Below are 18206 nucleotides of genomic sequence, written 5' to 3' on the forward strand. Positions count from 1 at the left end.
CCCGTGAGCAGCCAAGACATTGGGTGTGGGTATGCAGGAGTAAGCAGATACTGGGTGCCTGTTTGATCTCTCCACAGAGCAGGTGGGTGGGGAGAGGACAGGGCCTTGGCCTGTATCTCACTACTCTGTAGCCAGTGCAGTTCAGCTGGATTGTAGGTTGTAATTACTTTTGGTATAAGCCAGCATTCTTCCTCTCTCCCCTCACCTGAGTCAGGGGCAAGCAGGAAGGAAATGGTCACTCAAAGGTATATCTCTGAGGTGCAGTGCCTCCCAGGGCTGCTTCTGGAGTCGTACTGCTTATATACTAGCCCTTGCTCAGAGCTGTAATCAAAGCCTCAATCTAGCTCTAAAGCAATGAAAAAAAAATGTAAAATAGTATTGTATCAGGTTATATTGTACTTACATTTGTAGTCTCTTTCCTCTTCCTTTTTGCTTTTCTTCACCCAATAAAAAAATTAATCAAAAGTAATAAATACTGAACTGGAAATGGAAAGGTCTGTCCAAACCAATCGACCTGCATATTGTGAGGCAAAAGCCAGAGGAAGAGATTGAAAGCATTTGCCTCTCTTTCCAGTCTTTCTGAATATAAAATTCAAGCCAAATTTGATGTCTGGTCATAGACTGTTAAACAAAATTATTTGGCTCTGTTGAGTAAATTCTCAAACTGTTTCACTGCCTTATTGTATTACATACAAACCCTGTAAACAAATAACAGAAGAATTCATGGATACTGTATTGCTAGCACCACTTAAAATATGCATGTATATTTGTTGTTTATTTACCTATTCTGACTTTTTTGTATACCTGTTTTAGTCTTTTAATTTACAATGCAACCTGATTAGCTTTGGATGCTGCTGGATATTTACTGTCTCAAAAGACTCTATATTTTTAGAAAAAATAGAAGCACAATATATTGGTGAAGCCTCTATAATGTTGTCTTTTTCCAATCGTTATTTTCATGACATTGTTAAGACTAGGCACTGCAGTTAACTGAGTCAGTGTTCTCATTTAGCTTTTCTAGCCTGTGATTAAATGGGAGTTGCTGCTTGTTGTAATATGAGTTGGCTGACAAAAGTTAAATCTGTCACAGGTGCTACAATTTGTACATCAGGAAATTTGCTTTCCAAACACCAATTATTCCCATAGTATCGTACTTCACACAAAGCACAGATAACACAGTCAGCAAAATTTCCTCAGTTTTATCATTGTGCTGTAAATTAGGGTTTGTCTCCTACCATTGTATAAAGTATAGATGATGGAACTTCTAAAGCAGGAAACCCTTTGATTTTATAAGGTTTTTCTTGCTTTATTCTCCCAATCCAAGTGCAGAAGACTTCGATTGTTCCAATAATAATTTCTGAATTTCAAATCTATGATTGTCTATGTATTCTGTAGGGAGATAGTAAGGCATGAATCTGATAGGGTAGCCTGGAACTTAACAGATAAAAATGAAAACATTTTGTACCAGGAAGGTCCAAGCCTAACCCAGAGTTATATTTAAAAATTAATATGTGGAATTACCTTTATTTGGTAAGAGACTATAGGGTATACCTCTGACCTCAAGTACACATCATTTTTATATTTGGCAGCCTCTCCTATGCAGAGGCTTGGGACTGAAGAGCTGTTATGGGCTAGTCCTCATTCCTTTGGGAGGATGGCTCTTCCTACTTTTCATCCTTTTTGTTACTGAAGGGTAAACGTGGATAACGAGTCACTGCAACTGTGGCTGAAAAAACAGAAAACTTCAGTTTACTGCTGCATCAGGTATTCTCAGATTACGTGCTCACAAAGACATATTCTTCCACTATAAGCACCCCTTTTATGTGATATGCACATTTTCTTTTGCTTCCCATGGTGTAAAAGCTTTTTAGGATAGCATGCTAGCGCCTGTGTTGACAATATTATCTATTTCTGCGTTTAATCGTAAGGGAAAACACCTGTCCATGAGACCCCACTAGATATGAGGAAATGGCTCCAATGGGCTATTTCTTGGTTAAATATTTTATTAAAGATCTAGCTGTCATCAGAGTTTGTGGGTCCTTGACATTATCCACAGAATGACCTGCTAAAATAAACAGTAGAGCTTTATTTTAGAAATTTGCCTCTTTCATTTCTATGAATTGCCTGGAAACAGATGCTGAGACTATACAAATGTTTAAAAAGTAAATCGGAAATACTAATCTTGATGAATTACTAGAAAAGGTAAAACTCTGAATTCTGTGAGAGAACTTACTAGGGAATTTGTTTGTTGGTTTGTTTTTCCATTGGATTTTATTTAATCTTCTATTTTTAATATATTGTAAGCTGTCTCAAGAAAATGTTTATTGATTCCCTGAGGATGAGCATATTGTATATTGCTAGATTTCCAACAAATGAAAATATTTATGTAATTTAACTTATACTAGCAGTGATTCACAGCTGTAATTATTTGGCCTGTGTACAGTAACTTCTGATTTGTATTTTTGTTTTATTTTTTGTAGGATTATTTGACAATTCACAAGTATGGCAATGCAGCCAGAAATGATCTCTGGAATACCCTGTCAGAGGTAAAGTGTAATATAGCCTAATACACTGAGAGAAAAGCAGGAAGCCTTAGTGGTGTTTTTATGCCAAGGTTGGAAGAGAATAGTGCATATTGAAATGCCTAAGTCCAAGAGCACATTTAAAGACTAATGCTAAGAAGTACTGTTTGGGTTCACAGAAAGCGGCAACCTGAAAAAGCATGTTTTCAGTTGTTTGTGTTATAGCACTGACACCAAATAAAGGGAAGGCCTGCTCTCATTGACTTCAGTGGGAGCAGGATAAGCTCTGTAAGTAGGAAAGCGCAGGAAAATGCTGTGCTTTGGCATTTATATTGAATAGGCTTTTGATATGTAAATATTCTTGACTTGTCTGAAAGACAGACATTGTAAAGGTTTAAAGCTGGGCATTGTATTTTCTGGTGCCAACTGTTATTATTTAATGTCCTTAGACTAGCTGCAGGTGGTTACAAGGATACTGAAAGCCACCCTTGCTTCTTCTGTACAGTTTCTTACTTTTTCTTTTCCTTTTCTTATGTTAAAGCCTTTGGGGCAAATTCTCAGTGATTTACACTCAAAGGTGCATTCTAGTCAAAGAACAGCAGAACTCATAGCAAATGTACAGGCACAGGATTGTGACTGCGTTCTTGGCCATAAGCAACTACTGTCACATTGGATATGTCAAACCTGTTAATGGTGGGACTTAAAATTCCATGTTCCCCTACCTATCAGCATATCTGTTGTCATCCTTTACATTCTCGAGATGTCTCACATGCAGACTGAGTTCCAAGGGGTTCTTCCTGGGATTTGCTTGGATTCACTAAAGGTCACTCAGTTCCTGTTCCAGCATTGGCAGGAAGTTTGAGCCATTCCTTGATTGCAGAGAAAGCTGTCTCTGTCCATCCTTCACTTGCTTGCAGTCTTTCTTCCCATGAGGTGCGAACCTCCCATTTCTGTCAGGTTTACTGTGTTCCAGCTGAAATCCCACCCAATTTAATTCCACCTATTTAAAACTGTGTTTTTTCTAGAGTTTCTGTATTGAACTAGAATAGGGTATTCCTGTATTTGCTGCGAGATTTATACAGTTTGCAGGTTTGGGGAAGGTCTGCATGTGCACAGTTTAGCTTTGGACTTTAGAACCCAGATTTTCCAGTGAGTGGTAATTTTGGATGCCTAGCGTGAGACACGTTAAAGGAGGTGATTTTCAGAGGACAGATGTTCAGCACTTTCTGACATCAGACATTTCTAATGTGTCTAAAGATGGGCACCCAAAATCAATAATCCCAAGAAAAAATCTTCATCAGTGTATCCAATTCCTTTTTTAGCCCTTCTGATCATGGAAATCAATTGCATATGGTCATCCCCAGTCTTTGTGAATACTGGAAATGTGGGGAAGCAGGTCTGAAGCTCCACTCCTTTTAGGTATGGGTGAGATTTTCAGAAGTGCCTGAATTACTTAGGGGTACAAATCCCAATGTAAATCATTGGAACTTGTGCTTCTAAGTCACTTAGGTGCTTTTGAATATGCCAACCTGTCACTGTGTTTGCATTTTCTAGCTTGCCACATGAGTCTTTATTGCTTTCAGTTCTTAAAGCTGTTTTATTTTGATATGCAAGATCAAATGTCTAACTCTTGCCTAGTAAGAAGGCTTCTCCTCGATTGATTTTTTTTTTTTGCCTTTTATATCCTGTATTTATGCATGGAAAGCACCTGTGCGTATAGATGCTTAATTCTTATTTAAACAGCTAGACAATTAATGGTCCTCTAGTTTAAAAAGTAAATGGTATTATGTGTTAGTAGTATTGCATCAATATACTAAACCAAAACTTTTTTTTTTGAAGGCTCTAAAAAAGATTGGAAAATTTGTAAATATCCAAGAGGTAATGGATCAATGGACGCTACAGATGGGTTACCCTGTTATCACCATCATGAGAAATGAAACTGCAGACAATATCGTAGTAATCTCCCAGGAGCACTTTATTTATGACATTGATGCTAAAACCACAGATTCTGACCTTAGAAACAACAGGTACATGTATTTCTCAATAAATATTCCTACTAAAAGTTATAGCTGTTTAGCTGCTTCATGCCAGTATTTTAAAGCAGAAGTCCCTGCCAAAGTCACTTAGCTTTGCCTAGAATCAATGGCATAATATGGCCCTAACATTTTAATTTTATTAAAGATTATTCTTGTAAAAAGGATTAGAATTATATTAGCATAATAAATAACAAAAGCTTTTAATATGCACATTTGCATCTATAGTGCTCTCTCTGGCTTTTTTCAATCTAGGGTACACATCTATTCCATTGCCTCTACTTTTGGTTTTGTGGCACTCAGCGAAATGCACCAGCATGTGCCTAGATCCTTCTGATGTTGCATACTTGAGAGTGGCTTTCAAATATCAGCAGGGGTATTCTCTTATTTTGATTGAAAATTTTAATCAGCAGTCTTACAACATCTTACATCAGCTTGTACTGTTGCTCCCGATAGTCTGGTCATGTGTTAAGGAAAAACTAGACAACTGAAGATGAACATCTCATATGGTAGCCCCTGAAAAAGGAGAAGCCTTTGGAAGTGCTTAAAACACAGATACTGGCTATTTAAAAAAAAAAACAGAGCTCACTGTCAGCATACTAGGTAAGGGGAAGGCATAGTTGACTCTAAGGGCTTGTGTAGATAAACAGTTAGTGCATGGCAAACTGGGGAGTAAATCTATAGTGCACTAGCCTGCCACACCCTAATTGTCTGTGTGAACCCTGCTGCTATTTGCTAAAAGTTCCCTAGTGTGTTTTGATCTATTCCTCTATTAACTGGGAGTAGGTCATTGTGCACCAGGGAATATTCAGTATGCAGTAGCAAGGTCCACAGGGAAGTGTGTGGCACACTAACATACTGTATGTTTACACTCCAGCTTACCATGCACTAGTGGGTTGTCTAGACAAACCCACTGTAACATTTATGTCTCCCCTGATCTTGGATGCAAACTAGACCTCAGGACAAGTTAGAGCAGCCACATAGCTGCTGTAACTTATGATACCTAGAACAGTCCCTTAGGGATTAGTCTTTCAGCTGGGATTGGTAGAGCGCTTAGCTCTGTGGCCCCACCCCTAGTGGCTTGCATCATACACACTTCCCAGAATGTCTCCTCCCTGTTCCAAGCTAGTTCCAAGACACTCCTTGTACTATTAGTGCCAAAGGGGGCTGAAGTTAGCTGACTATGCTGGCTTTATACCAGCCCAGGATTTCCAGACATTTCCTAGTTAAGGTATCTTTAAGGTTGCTTTTCTGGAGCCAGGACCTGTCTGATCAAGTTGAAAGCAAACTCAAAACTATCTGCTAGGGTTGATGTCTACAGGTCTGCCATTTAGTCTAAAAGCTGCTGTCTTCACCTCTCTGGTTGAATGCACAAAGGTCACTCTCTGAATCTTGACTTGTCACAAGGAGGGCAATAGAAGTCATCAAAAGGTAAAACTAGGTGCAGATGTTCACTTGACATGTTTGGGTTTTATGGAACAATTTCCCTGTAAGAAAGTTTGTATTTTAAAAAAAAACACTACACTGTAAATTTATTCTCCATTGTTTCATGTGCCATGGCTGTTGTGGAACTCATACCTAAATATGGTACATGTCAATTGTTATTTCACTGGCTATAGTGTTAGCTCCCCAATGGGAGCTAAATTTAAGCGTATGCTTAATACTTTGTTGACACAAACCGTATATTTGTTCAAGAACAAGAAAGATGAAAAAGTATATCGTATGACTGGAAAGTGTCTGTGACTCATAGTTCAGTATTACTCTTCCAAGAACAATTTGGGCTGGTCTATATTAACTCTGTAAGTCAATCTAAGTTATGCTATTTCAGTTACGTAAATTAGGTTGACTTACAGTGGTATCTACACCACACTCTCCCGTCGACAAAGCTACCACCTCTCAGGGAGATGGAGTGCAGATGTTGATGGGAGAGCACTCTCCCATCAACTTAGCATGTCTTCACTAGACACACTAAATCAGCACAAGGAGCAATGGTCTCAAGTTGCAGTGAGGGAGGTTTAGGTTGGATATTAGGAAACACTATTTCACTAGGAGGGTGGTGAAGCACTGGAATGGGGTACCTAGGGAGGTGGTGGAATCTCCTTCCTTAGAGGGTTTTAAGGTCAGGCTTGACAAAGCCCTGGCTGGGATGATTTAGTTGGGAATTGGTCCTGCTTCGAGCAGGGGGTTGGACTAGATGACCTCCTGAGGTCCCTTCCATCCCTGATATTCTATGATTCTATGACACCACTGCATTGATAGTCGGTAGTGTAGGCATGGCCTTTACCTATATATCATATTTATTTGTGTAGTGGTTTTTGTGTCATGGAACACTGTATATATAATTATGTATGTATCTATACATGTATACGTGTGTGTGTGTGTGTATACATCCGCAGACAATGTGAGTGAATTTTATTACTCAGGAAAACAGTATTTAGATAACTTAAAACAAGTATAGTACTGAAAGCATTGTGCAAACTTTCCCATTCATGTTTGTCAATGCATCTCAGTCTTAATTTCAGTAACTCTGCTACTCCAGTCTATGAGCAAAGGCTGCCAGCCATGTAGTGATTTTGTGTGGATGTGGATATCTGAGAGTTAAAATTAGACCATTAATACACTTACTTTCATTTGTGACCTAAATTCAGATTTGAACTCAAATTGCTGAAGGCTAGTGCACTAACCCTCTTAACACCTCCTGGCCTCTCCCCTGAGAGAATAGGCTTTGTGGTGAGTAAGTACTTGATGTTTGAATCCTTTTTTTTTGTTTCTTCTCTCCACCCCCTCTCCCTGCTCCAGGGTGAGTGTGGGGTGGGCTCAGCACACTCTCCCTCCCCCAAGAATTTTCTGCAGCTGCTTATGAAGATAAAGGCAAGCCACACTTCCCCAGAGCTCTGGGAGGTTAAGATCTCTGGCTGGGGCCCAGCTCCAGGTCCATTGACTCTCCTTTGCTTTAAAAAGACTTATTTTAGAATATGTCTGGCCAGATGTATTTTGATAAATAAAAGAGAGAGCTGAAATATTTAAGAACCACAGTTTTGTAAAAATGTCTTCTCTGCTCTCTATGCCAAAGCACTTGTGTCATAATTAATTATTTAAGATGCAGTATAAAACACCACACTTAATTTTTTTCTCTAAAAACATATACAGGACAGTACAAAGCAACAAGCTGCGTTTCCAGGGAACTCAAAGGCAGAGTGAATATTCTTGATACCCCTGAAAGTGGTTTTCCTTGAGTACTGCCTAATCCAATACAGATGAGAATTTTTAAATTTTTGTTGTCGATAAGAAGTAGAGTCTATATTTTTGTTTTTCCTAGTCTAACACAAGACTCCACATACATACTATAATTAGAAGGGGGGGAAAGCTGTATTTTAGGGGCCAAATATTCAACATGTGACTTCTTTGTGTGCATACAATTTGATTTATGCAATTTTAAACACTATCACTGTGCATAAACACTACAGAATTCATACAATCCTGTTTCTGTGCACAAATGAACATGGATTTTACTGGACACCTTGCCCCGGAAGATATTTTATGTGGGAAATATTGAGAGAAAATAAGAAATTACAGACTCCTAGTCCGGGGGAATGCCACAGTATACAAGACCCCAGTCAAAGTCCATTGAAGTCAATGGAAGTCTATTGATTTCAATGGGGGTTGGTCAGACCCATAGTGATATGACAGATAAAGTTCTAATTTGAAGCTGTCCCAGGAAAAGTCCATAACTCTTACTTTATGGTGCACAGGGCAGATTCTGCCCTTGAATGAGTACACAAAACTTCCATTGACTCAGAGTCATGTCTGCATATCTGAGGACAGAACATGTCCTGGCATTACAGGACTGCACAAAATGAAGAGATACTCCATATGGCAGGGTTCAGTGGGTTTTCCTCATGACAGAGAGAACCATAATTTCAAGGCGCTGAGAAGACATCACTACAGGAATGATTCACAGGTTTGACAAAAAAAAATATGAAAAATAATCTGCTGTCTAGAAAATGAGCTAATCAATTCCGATGAAATCTATAAACCATTTTGGTTCTATATTGAAGGGGAGGCACAAACATGAAGCTCTCAGATATGGAGAGACTTTTTTTCTTTTGAAAATACACAGAATTTGTCTCTTTAAAAATAGAGAAATAACAACTTTACATTTAAAAAATATATTTGCTATTTTCTGACTGAGATGAAGGGCCAGGAACTATTCAGCCACAGTTCATGTCCCAGTGGGAGTTCCTGGTGTCACTGCAAATGTGCAGTGTTTTCTGCAGCATGGGCACAGTTTTGATAATTCATATTTATTGTTTCATCATACATTATGGGAAGGGGAAATGCTTCTTGGCACCTCAGAAGAATATAGAAGGCCCTAAACATAGTAAAACCACCATGGTTCCACTGGCTGTGGGGAAGGATGCATGTCACACAAGGGGACTCTACACTCCATACGTGCTGCAAAGTTTGGCTCCATGGTGCCTCTCTCTGTGGGGACTCTAGGGGAAGGTTAGTGGCCTGGCCTGGTTAGGGATGCAACCAACAGACCCAACCCTTTGCAGATTCACAGGTCCAACATCACGTATGCCCCATGTGAACTAGAGAGTCGCTGAGTAGCCACTCCACTTCAAACTGTATGGTTGATTGGGGGATTTATTTTTAATTGAACCTCCTCTCGACTCCCTGCACAAAACTCATTTATTCAAGATTTTCAAGAAAGGGGTAGCGCTTGCTCCTTTAGTAATGACAAGTGAAATAATAAAAAACATTGCCATGTGTAGCCCCATTTGTTATTTGTATGACACTTCAGGTGTATGTACACATCAATACAGTTTTCCTTTACTAAATTGTTTTCCTGTTGTAGACAACAACTGCCCTACTTCCAGAATAAAGGTTAAACTCACCCACTTTCCCATCTCTCTTTTGAGAGGAGCTCAAAAGATTTTCTTTTCTTTTTATGTCTTTCACCTTTATAGTATATGGCATATTAAGTGCACGGTATAATTGGAATTGCACATAAGTTTCTTGTCACCGAAGGGCCTGATTCTGCCACTCTTGCTTACATTGATTACTACTGTGGGCATTCAGCATGAATAAGAATGGCAGAATTGAATTCTGAAGTAGTGGGATGTTATTGTATTCTGTATGGTATGCAAGAAATGAACAACATGGGATAAAAAAATCAAAACTACTGCATATATGTACAAATATCAAAAAAACTTAAAAAGTTTCTTTATTGAGTAAAGGGCTCTATCCTGGCTGCTCCAGCTGAAATGAAAAACGGTGCAGGGAGCCCCTTCCCACTACTTGTACACTCATGTTCACTAGGGGACAAACATAATGTCAGTGGTTGTGCTCTTCCTGAGGCAATTTACACACCAGCTGCTTGTCAGGAGCCAGCACTGTGTGGAGTGCATGCTACATGTCTAACTAATAGATACAAGAGCTGCTTGTAATAGTGTTCCCAAACATCCTCTTAGACCCATGCAGGCAGAATGCCTTTGGCCACTGCCACAAACTTGCCCAGTGCACACTCTGCCCAATATATCGCTTTCCCTCTTAAAGGCACAGAAGTCTTCTCAGCATTTTGTATCACTTTTATCTGTAGAAGTTCTTTTTTACATGTTACATTATGGAATCAGAATATAAAATGCTCTTACAGTCTGCTAATGTGTGTTCCTGCATTGATGTCACTTTTCAGCATGATTGCTGCTGTGAGCAATGATGTCAGAAATGCCAGTTTTAATTTAACCTGTGATTTCCAAATGCATTTCATGTTTTATACTTGGATTGCTTCCCACCATAGAAACTTTCAGCATACTCTGATGTGCAGTGTGGCTGCAACTGTTAATGTTGTAGTGTGCCAAATACTAAAGAGGATAAAATTGATATATTGTGTTACAACTTTCTACACAGTGACTGCAGTCCCTCACACTTAGAAAAGTTGGGCTGACAGTAAAATGTTTCTGCTTTTTTTTTTTTATTATTGCTGTGGGCTATATTGCTTTCCATGTGTTTTCATGTACTAATTCTCAGGAATTATTGGGCACAACTAAGTTAATTAAACCACATATTCCTGATTTTAAAAAAAATCATGCAGGGAGCGATTAGTGTGCTTGTGTGCACAGAGATATTTTATAATTTCAAATGGGGTAAGTATGGAGTCAGGTGGGTAGTGTTCATGGGGTGGAGCAGAACAGTAAGGGAGGAGGAATTGGGAAGGATGAGTAGCTGTTTTGGGGAGTGGGAATAGGTCTTGGAAGCTGGTGTAGAGCATTATAGATGTGGGAGCCAGATAGTGGGACTCAGTCAGGAGATGAATGGTATGGCTGGCACTGCTGCAGTGGTTGTTGTCTGACTGGAGGTGCATGCTGCTCTCTGTAATCAAAGGGTGGTGGGTGGTTCAGTGGTCCAGAAAAGAATGGAAATCCTTTGATATATGACTGATCCCTTGAAGTTCGATGATATTTGTCTTCCTTTGAATGATAGAGAATTATCGCTGGTGGATCTGCAGGTGACTAATGAGATTGATCCGGGATCCATAGATCTTGTCACTGTTGGGGCAAACTTGTCTCAGTGGAAGGGGCAGATCATGTTGAATTGGGCTGTGGTGTGTTTTTTCCTCCTTTCTCATTTTTCTGTTTACTGTTGTCTTAGTTGCGTCTCAGAATACTGGGATCCTTACCACTAGGTCCTTCTCTATTTTGGTCAGTTGAGGGCTTGGGTTTCCCATGAGTATATGTCAATATTGCACTTCTTCATATTGGCTTTAAGGGTGTCTTTGAAGCACATTTTTTGCCCACTCCTTGTCTTATTGACTATGGCACAGTTGTGAGAACATTACCTGCTTTGGGAGTCAATTGTCTGACATTTGAAGAATATGACCAGCCCAACAGAGTTGGTGATGTCTGAGCATAGCTTCAGTGTTGGCGTTTTGGCTTGGGACAGAACACTGATGTTGGTGCTCTGGTCATCCCCCTTGATTCAGATGATTTTGCGGAGGCACTGTTGATGGTATCATTCATGAACCTTTAAGTGTCTACTGTATGTGACCCATGTTTTGGCACCACACAGAACAGTAGGGATAACAACAGACTGGTACACAAGCTAGGTTTGATTCTTGATGTCACAATCTTTCAAGACACATTTTCTCAGTCCAAAAACTGCATAGGTGCATTGGAGGTGCATTGGAGGCAGTGTTGAATTTCCTTGTCAATGTTAGCTGTCTGCGACAGATAGCTGCTGAAGTAAAGCCAAACATCTTATGTTTGAGGGGAGGGTCTCATGTTGCCCTGTAAAGCCATTTATTCTGGAGCTCGAAGCTGGGGCCCACTGTTTTTGTCGCTGAGATTTGCCTTCCTCCCCATTGGAGATGGCTGTCTGCTCCCATGCCTTGCTCAGTGTCTGGACCTCCCATTGTTCTAGCACAAAATCGTCATCTTCTGGTAACCACTTGAGATTTACACCTTTGTGGGCATCTGAGCTAGCGGGCTGCGAGGTTGATGTTCCTGGCTGACAGGAGGGGCCTTTCCTACCGTCTTCTGCCCCTTACCTTGGCCCATGAGCCCCCTTATTTCCAGGATCAGGCTGGTTTCCACTAGGTGGTCTCAGCTCCACCATTTCAGGACCTCTTCAAAATATTTCCAGTCCCATCCTAATAACACAAGGTAGGCGAAGGTGGCTGCTGGCCCCACCCAGCAGGTGTGGTGCAGTGCCCTACCATCAGCTTCACTTCCATCACGGGGTAAAGTTGAACAGCCCTATGTGTGCTTTGGAGGTGGAGGGGAGCGCCTGACATGTTGGGAGACTCTACTACTTTTTCTGGTATGATTATTTGGCTGCAGCCAAAGTCTATCAGGCCTGTGACCTCCAATCCACTGACCCATACTGAGATAAGCACCTTGGCTTGGCTCCATCTGTGAGCCCTGGAGCAGCCTTCCATGCCTGTCCATAGCGTAAGAAGCATCCCTGCCTAAAATGTCCTTTCTGTCCACACTCTAAACAGTTCCCTCTCAGTTTGCAGTTGGCTGTCCCTCATCTGGGGCTGTAAGGGTTCCTAGTGGGCATACCCCACTTCTTGGGAGTGTGGCTTCCAAATGGGTGACCTGTAGAAGAGTGGCTGGCTTGGGAACCCTTGGCCTCCCCTCATAGCCTGACCTCTGCTAGAGGTTTGTGTCCAGAGTTCAGGTGCCCTGGGCCTAGGTGTCAGAGAGATGGACTCTCAGCTGCCACATAATTCTCCATCAGGGTTATGGCCTCCACCAATATCGCTGGTCTATGGTGCTTCACCCATTTTCTCCTGCCATCTGGGAGAACCTGGACAAACTGCTCCAGCACAATAGCTTCTGCTACTTGTACTCTGATCCACTTCTAGGGAACCAGCCAGCCCAACACAGGTGTTGTGCCACCGGGTTGGGCTCCCAGTGGGTACATTTTCTTCCAGAATTGTTCATGGAATGTCTCGGGGTTGATATCCTTGTAGTCCAGAATGATTGCTTTTACCTTAATGTACTCTAGCATCTCTATGGGATCTAGACCCCTGTAGGCTGCTTGGATGAGTCCTTTCAAATATGGGGCAATGAGGATGGCCCAATATTCCTGCAGCCAGCATGCTGCGGTGGCCACCCACTCAAAGGTGACCAAGGAGGCTGCTGGGTTGTCTCTGGGACCCATTTTCACAAGCCTGATGGACAGCCAAGTGGAGGGGACATCACCTGAGGGTTCTGTGCCATCACATTAGATGCCCCCTTGGGCCTCCAGAGTGTTGCTACCTGCTGGATTAGGCATTCCTTTTGCTTTTGATGCTTTGCCGCCAGCTCTTGGAGTAGTTCCTGCTGCTGTAGTTGGGCCACTTGCTGTTGCTGTGGGGCAGCTATCTGTTGCCGTAGCTGACCCTGTTGCTGCTGTTGCTGAGCTACCTGCTGCTGTTGGTTCTCTACCGTCCATTTAAACAGCTTTTCTGTATCCATTATCTCCCTTGGGCTGCTTTTGTTGGTAGATTTGTCTTTCTGTCGGGACTGGGTTGATGCCCTCATTCACCACCAATTGTAAGGGGAGTTGGTGTCTGAGCCCAGGAATATCACCTAGCTGCAAGAATCTGTGGCAGTACTGCCCAAGAGTCTGTGGCTGGTGGTCGAGGAAGCTGGGCCCTCCCTGCTCCACTAGATTCCAACCCACAGCCCTGTGACTGACTGGTCGGATAGGCGGCCTGGGGTGTGGATGCTACCAAGCCTGCTCCCTGGTTCGCTCCCTCCCGCGGCCTCTTCCCCCTCCAAAGCCACAACAAGCACTGGCTCTGAAATTATGGGAGGATTCTTACTTGCAGTGATCTTCAGGCTTTTCTTTCACTTGCGGACCTCTGTTCCTGGTCTCCATGGGGGCCTTCGGTGGACCTGCAGTAGGGTCAGGTCCAGAGGGTGTGGAGCTCCTTAGGCATCCCTGCAGCAGCCACCTGTGGGGCTACTCTCTTGATCTGTCCAATCTGATTGAGCTGGGCCGCACCCTTTTGAGCCCTGCCCCCATTGTGAGCATGCCCAGAAGCTACAGCTGGGTGGGGCCTTCTCATTCAGAGCTGCTTGTTAACACTTGATTCCCTGGTGTGGGACTTCTGCACCCCATCACAGGGACCAGGAAGTATTCAGATAATATGGAAGTTCAGATAATAGAGCAGAGACCTCTGACCAGACTCCCAATAAAATCCACATCCCCCCATGCTATTTGGATAATCAGGAATGTACTTCATGGAGATGATGTAAAGCTTAGATAATTAGGATCTTAAAATCTTGACAAAGATGAATAAATATTACTATCTCCATTGAACAGGTCCAGGATCTGAAGCATAGAGAGGTGAAAACTGACATTCTCAGCAGTGGCATTTGATTTTGGATGCCGCTGTTTCAGCAATCCCAATTTGGGACAGCGTGAACTTGATGTCCAGAGATGCCAGGCAGCCATAGCTTCATTTGAGGTCATGTGGAGTTGTAGATGCACAATTCTACAATCAGCCTGGTGGTGTCTCGCATTGGAGACCCAACACTGAGAACCCCAAATCAGTCACCATTCTTGAAAATTTGAAAGCTGGTGACTTTCCCAGGTTCACCCAATGAGTTGGCAGCAGAGTTGGGAACTCAGTCAAGTTCTTCCCCCACAATCCATTGCATTAAATACTATTGCCTCCTTTTACTACTAGTATGCTTGCATCTTGTGTGTTCATTTATAATCTCCAATCCTTTTCAAAATACTGTTAAACTTAAGTTCAGTCATTCCCTATGGGAGAGACTACCACAGATTTCTACCTGCTGCCATTCTATTTAATTGTCCCCTTATTCTTCTGTTGTTAGACTAGAGGAAAAAATTGACTGAGTTTTCATAGACCATTTAAGTTTTTGTGTACCTCTGTCATATCATCTCGTACTTCCTTTCTTTCAAATTTAAAAAATCAAAGATTTTAAATCTTTCTTATTTCTGAGTCCCTCCAATCTCTTGTCACTTTAGTTGTTCTTTTTAGATCTTTTGAAGTTCAGGAATGTCCTTTTTAAAGAAGGCAACCAACAGTGAAAGCAGTACATTAGGTGCAGATCATTGATTTACATGAGGCAATTGTATTAATTACAATGCTCTTATCAATGCAATCTAGAATCCTATGCCCCTGAATAGCGAGCAATCATATTCATTGGACTGTCTATTATGATTAGGGATGAGTGAATTTGTTTAACTAATTCTGAACCCATTCAAACTTTCAAGACTTTGAAAGCTGTGGCAATCTGCTAAAGGGGCAGAGATATAGAAAGAAAAAAATCCAATGAAAATTAAAGACCAAAAAAAAAATCTAAAATGATTAGGCTTGGCAGAATTCAATTTTTATTGTTTTATAATTTTGATGCATAATATTGATGTTTATTTGTAAACATTTTCCAGATTTTTATCAATTTAATTTTTAAGGTATGCAAAATTGTGGGTTTTAACCATTTTCTTCAATTTGTATCCATTTTAAATTTTCACAGTTGCATAAAATTGTGGAGAGAGGATCAGACAATTCAAGGGGATCATACAGTAATTATTTAATGACAGTAGTCATTGAGATTCAGAAAGTTAAAGCTTTCTAACCATTAAAACACAAATTGTCAACATCACATGTCAAAAATATGCAAAGTAAATATCCTTAAATCAAAGTCTAATACGTTTTCAAGCATCATTTTTCTCTGTAAACTTTGCCTTTGTAAATTTGATTAGTATTCATGGAAATATTTTTTCACTGCTTAGTGTGTGTACGGTGAAATTGACGCTTACCAACATTTACCAACAAAAATCTAATCTTTCCAACTTAAAAATGACACTGGGAAAAAAGGAACAGAGAGAAGAGAAATGGGAATGGAAAAATATCGTATACATGTGTGAAATCCTGGTCTATTGAAGTCAATGGGGAAATAAATCTTGAAAAAATGAGTTAAAATTGCTGGAAAAAAAGATTAATTGCTGTAAAGAAGTCGTACAAGGGTTGTGCAAAATATGAAACTCCAAGCACCTTGCCTCTTCTTTATAATGACCCTGAGATTTTTGTTATGTCAGCAAAGAAACTATTGCCCCTTTTTTGGCTTTTCTAAAGAAACCAGCCAACTATTCTGTTGGAAATCCAACATTACTATAGCATTACTATTCATCACAGATAAGAAATGTGAAACATAATGTTTGCAAGATAGTTTGTAATCTCTGGATTTTTCCATAGAGGGATCTGTTAATTATTTGGTATAAGTTAAGGCATAGCAAGTATTCATCACAAATATGATTTTTTCTGAGTGAGATAAAGTACAATAATGTAAGATATGTAATTATAGTGTAACGTTCAAGACAAATCTATATAATCCAAGCATAGTATAATTATCTAGCTTCTAGTATTACATGCATCCCAACAGTTACTAAATTGTATTACTATATCAAACAAGTCTCTCTGAATTATTCTGCAAATTGAATGTAGATACTAATGTGCTTCTGTATTATGCGTTGAAGTGGTGCCACCAAAAACAAAGCGGCAGTACATTCCCTTTAATTGTAAATTTAACTACAACTTGAATTTAACTACTTCCAAGAATAATGGCCTAGTGTACCAATAATGGGTTTATTTGCATTAACACTCAATAGCATTCCCATTTTTCAAACATCTCTTCAAGATATTCATGAATGTGCGACATTATGCACTTTACAGTTCCATCACATGTTTCCCACATCCGTTCCAAGTTCAGATTTATCTCCACCTCATCCTCACAGGTGATTCCTTTAAATTCCTCTCATATCGCTGAGGATCCTCACACTTTACTGATCTGCTATGAAGATAACCATCTTTTTACCCAAGAGGACCTACGTGTTTGTCCTGCTTAAGCTTTTCAGCATTATGTGTGAGTTGAATAACTTGATAGCTATAACGCTCCATTTCCCCCAAATCTGAACATGCTGCCTTAACAGCTGTCCTATACCTACAGGCATATGGTTGAGGGTGGAAGAACCAACTGGCTTGTTTTAAGCCATTCCAGACTAGTCACCTGGTCTTCAAGAACAGGATCCAATTTTTCATTGGAATTGGTAGCTGAGAGCAGTATTCCTTTCTACACCAGATACACATGTAAGACATAACAAATGAGAAAAATAAGAGAGATGCTTCCATCTCGTCTCACCCTATCAACCCTCAGAAAATTAGGAAAAATAGAGGAAAAAGGGAATTCACCAGGGTCCTACAACTATACAGGTGAAGGCAAACAGCTGGAAGACAGAGTGTGTGTCCCTCAGAGAAGGTGTTGATGAGAAACCATGAGAGAAGAAACCACATATGACTGCTATGCATGGGCAGTAGTGGAAGAGCTGGCCCAGGTTTATAGCACAGTAAAGGGGGAAAAAAGCTGGAATGAGGAAGCAGCCAAGCATTTATGCCAATTAAGGGATAATACTACATATAGAATGGCACAAGCTGGAGAATGGGAGAAGGTCGTTTACCAGACTTTTACTCATTAACATCTGTACTATTCAGATCCTACAGAGAAACCTGTGGTCCACTGGGACAGTGGCTCTCAGCCCTTCCAGACTACTGTACCCCTTTCAAGGGTCTGATTTGTCTTGTCTACCCCCAAATTTCGCCTCACTTTAAAACTGCTTGCTTACAAAAAATAAGTGTAAAAATACAAAGGTGTCACAGCACACTATTGCTGAAAAATTGCTTACTTTCTCAGTTTTACCATATAATTATAAAATAAATCATTTTTATTGAGAGGAGGGTAGCTCAGTGGTCTGAGCATTGGCTTGCTAAATCCAGGGTTGTGAGTTCAGTCCTTGAAGGGACCATTGAGGGATCTGGAGCAAAAAATCTATCTGGGGATTGGTCCTGCTTGGAGCAGCAGGTTGGACTAGATGACCTCCTAAGGTCCCTTCCAACCCTGGTATTCTATGAACATAAATCTGATATTTACCTTTCAGTGTATTGACAAGTCATTGTCAGTATGAAATTTTAATTTATACTGACTTTGCCAGTGCTTTTTATGTAGACTGTTGTAAAACTAGGCAAATATCTAGATGAGTTGCTGTACCCCTTGGAAGACCTCTGCATACTCTCAGGGGTACACATACCCCTGGTTGAGAACCACTGTACTGGAAAACAAATCCTCAAGGA

General features: G+C 40.7%; 1 protein-coding gene across 1 annotated transcript in view; it reads left to right on the top strand.

Annotated features, from left to right (window-relative positions):
• TRHDE (thyrotropin releasing hormone degrading enzyme) overlaps window positions 1-18206 on the top strand; it is a 336033-nt gene that overhangs the window by 237368 nt on the left and 80459 nt on the right. Inside the window, exons 8-9 of the mRNA XM_050934690.1 lie at window positions 2481-2546; window positions 4362-4549. Coding sequence (XP_050790647.1) covers window positions 2481-2546; window positions 4362-4549 — 254 coding nt within the window. The remainder of the gene's footprint in view (window positions 1-2480; window positions 2547-4361; window positions 4550-18206) is intronic.

Source organism: Gopherus flavomarginatus, chromosome 1, assembly GCF_025201925.1.
Source record: "Gopherus flavomarginatus isolate rGopFla2 chromosome 1, rGopFla2.mat.asm, whole genome shotgun sequence".
Taxonomy (NCBI): Eukaryota; Metazoa; Chordata; order Testudines; family Testudinidae; genus Gopherus; species Gopherus flavomarginatus.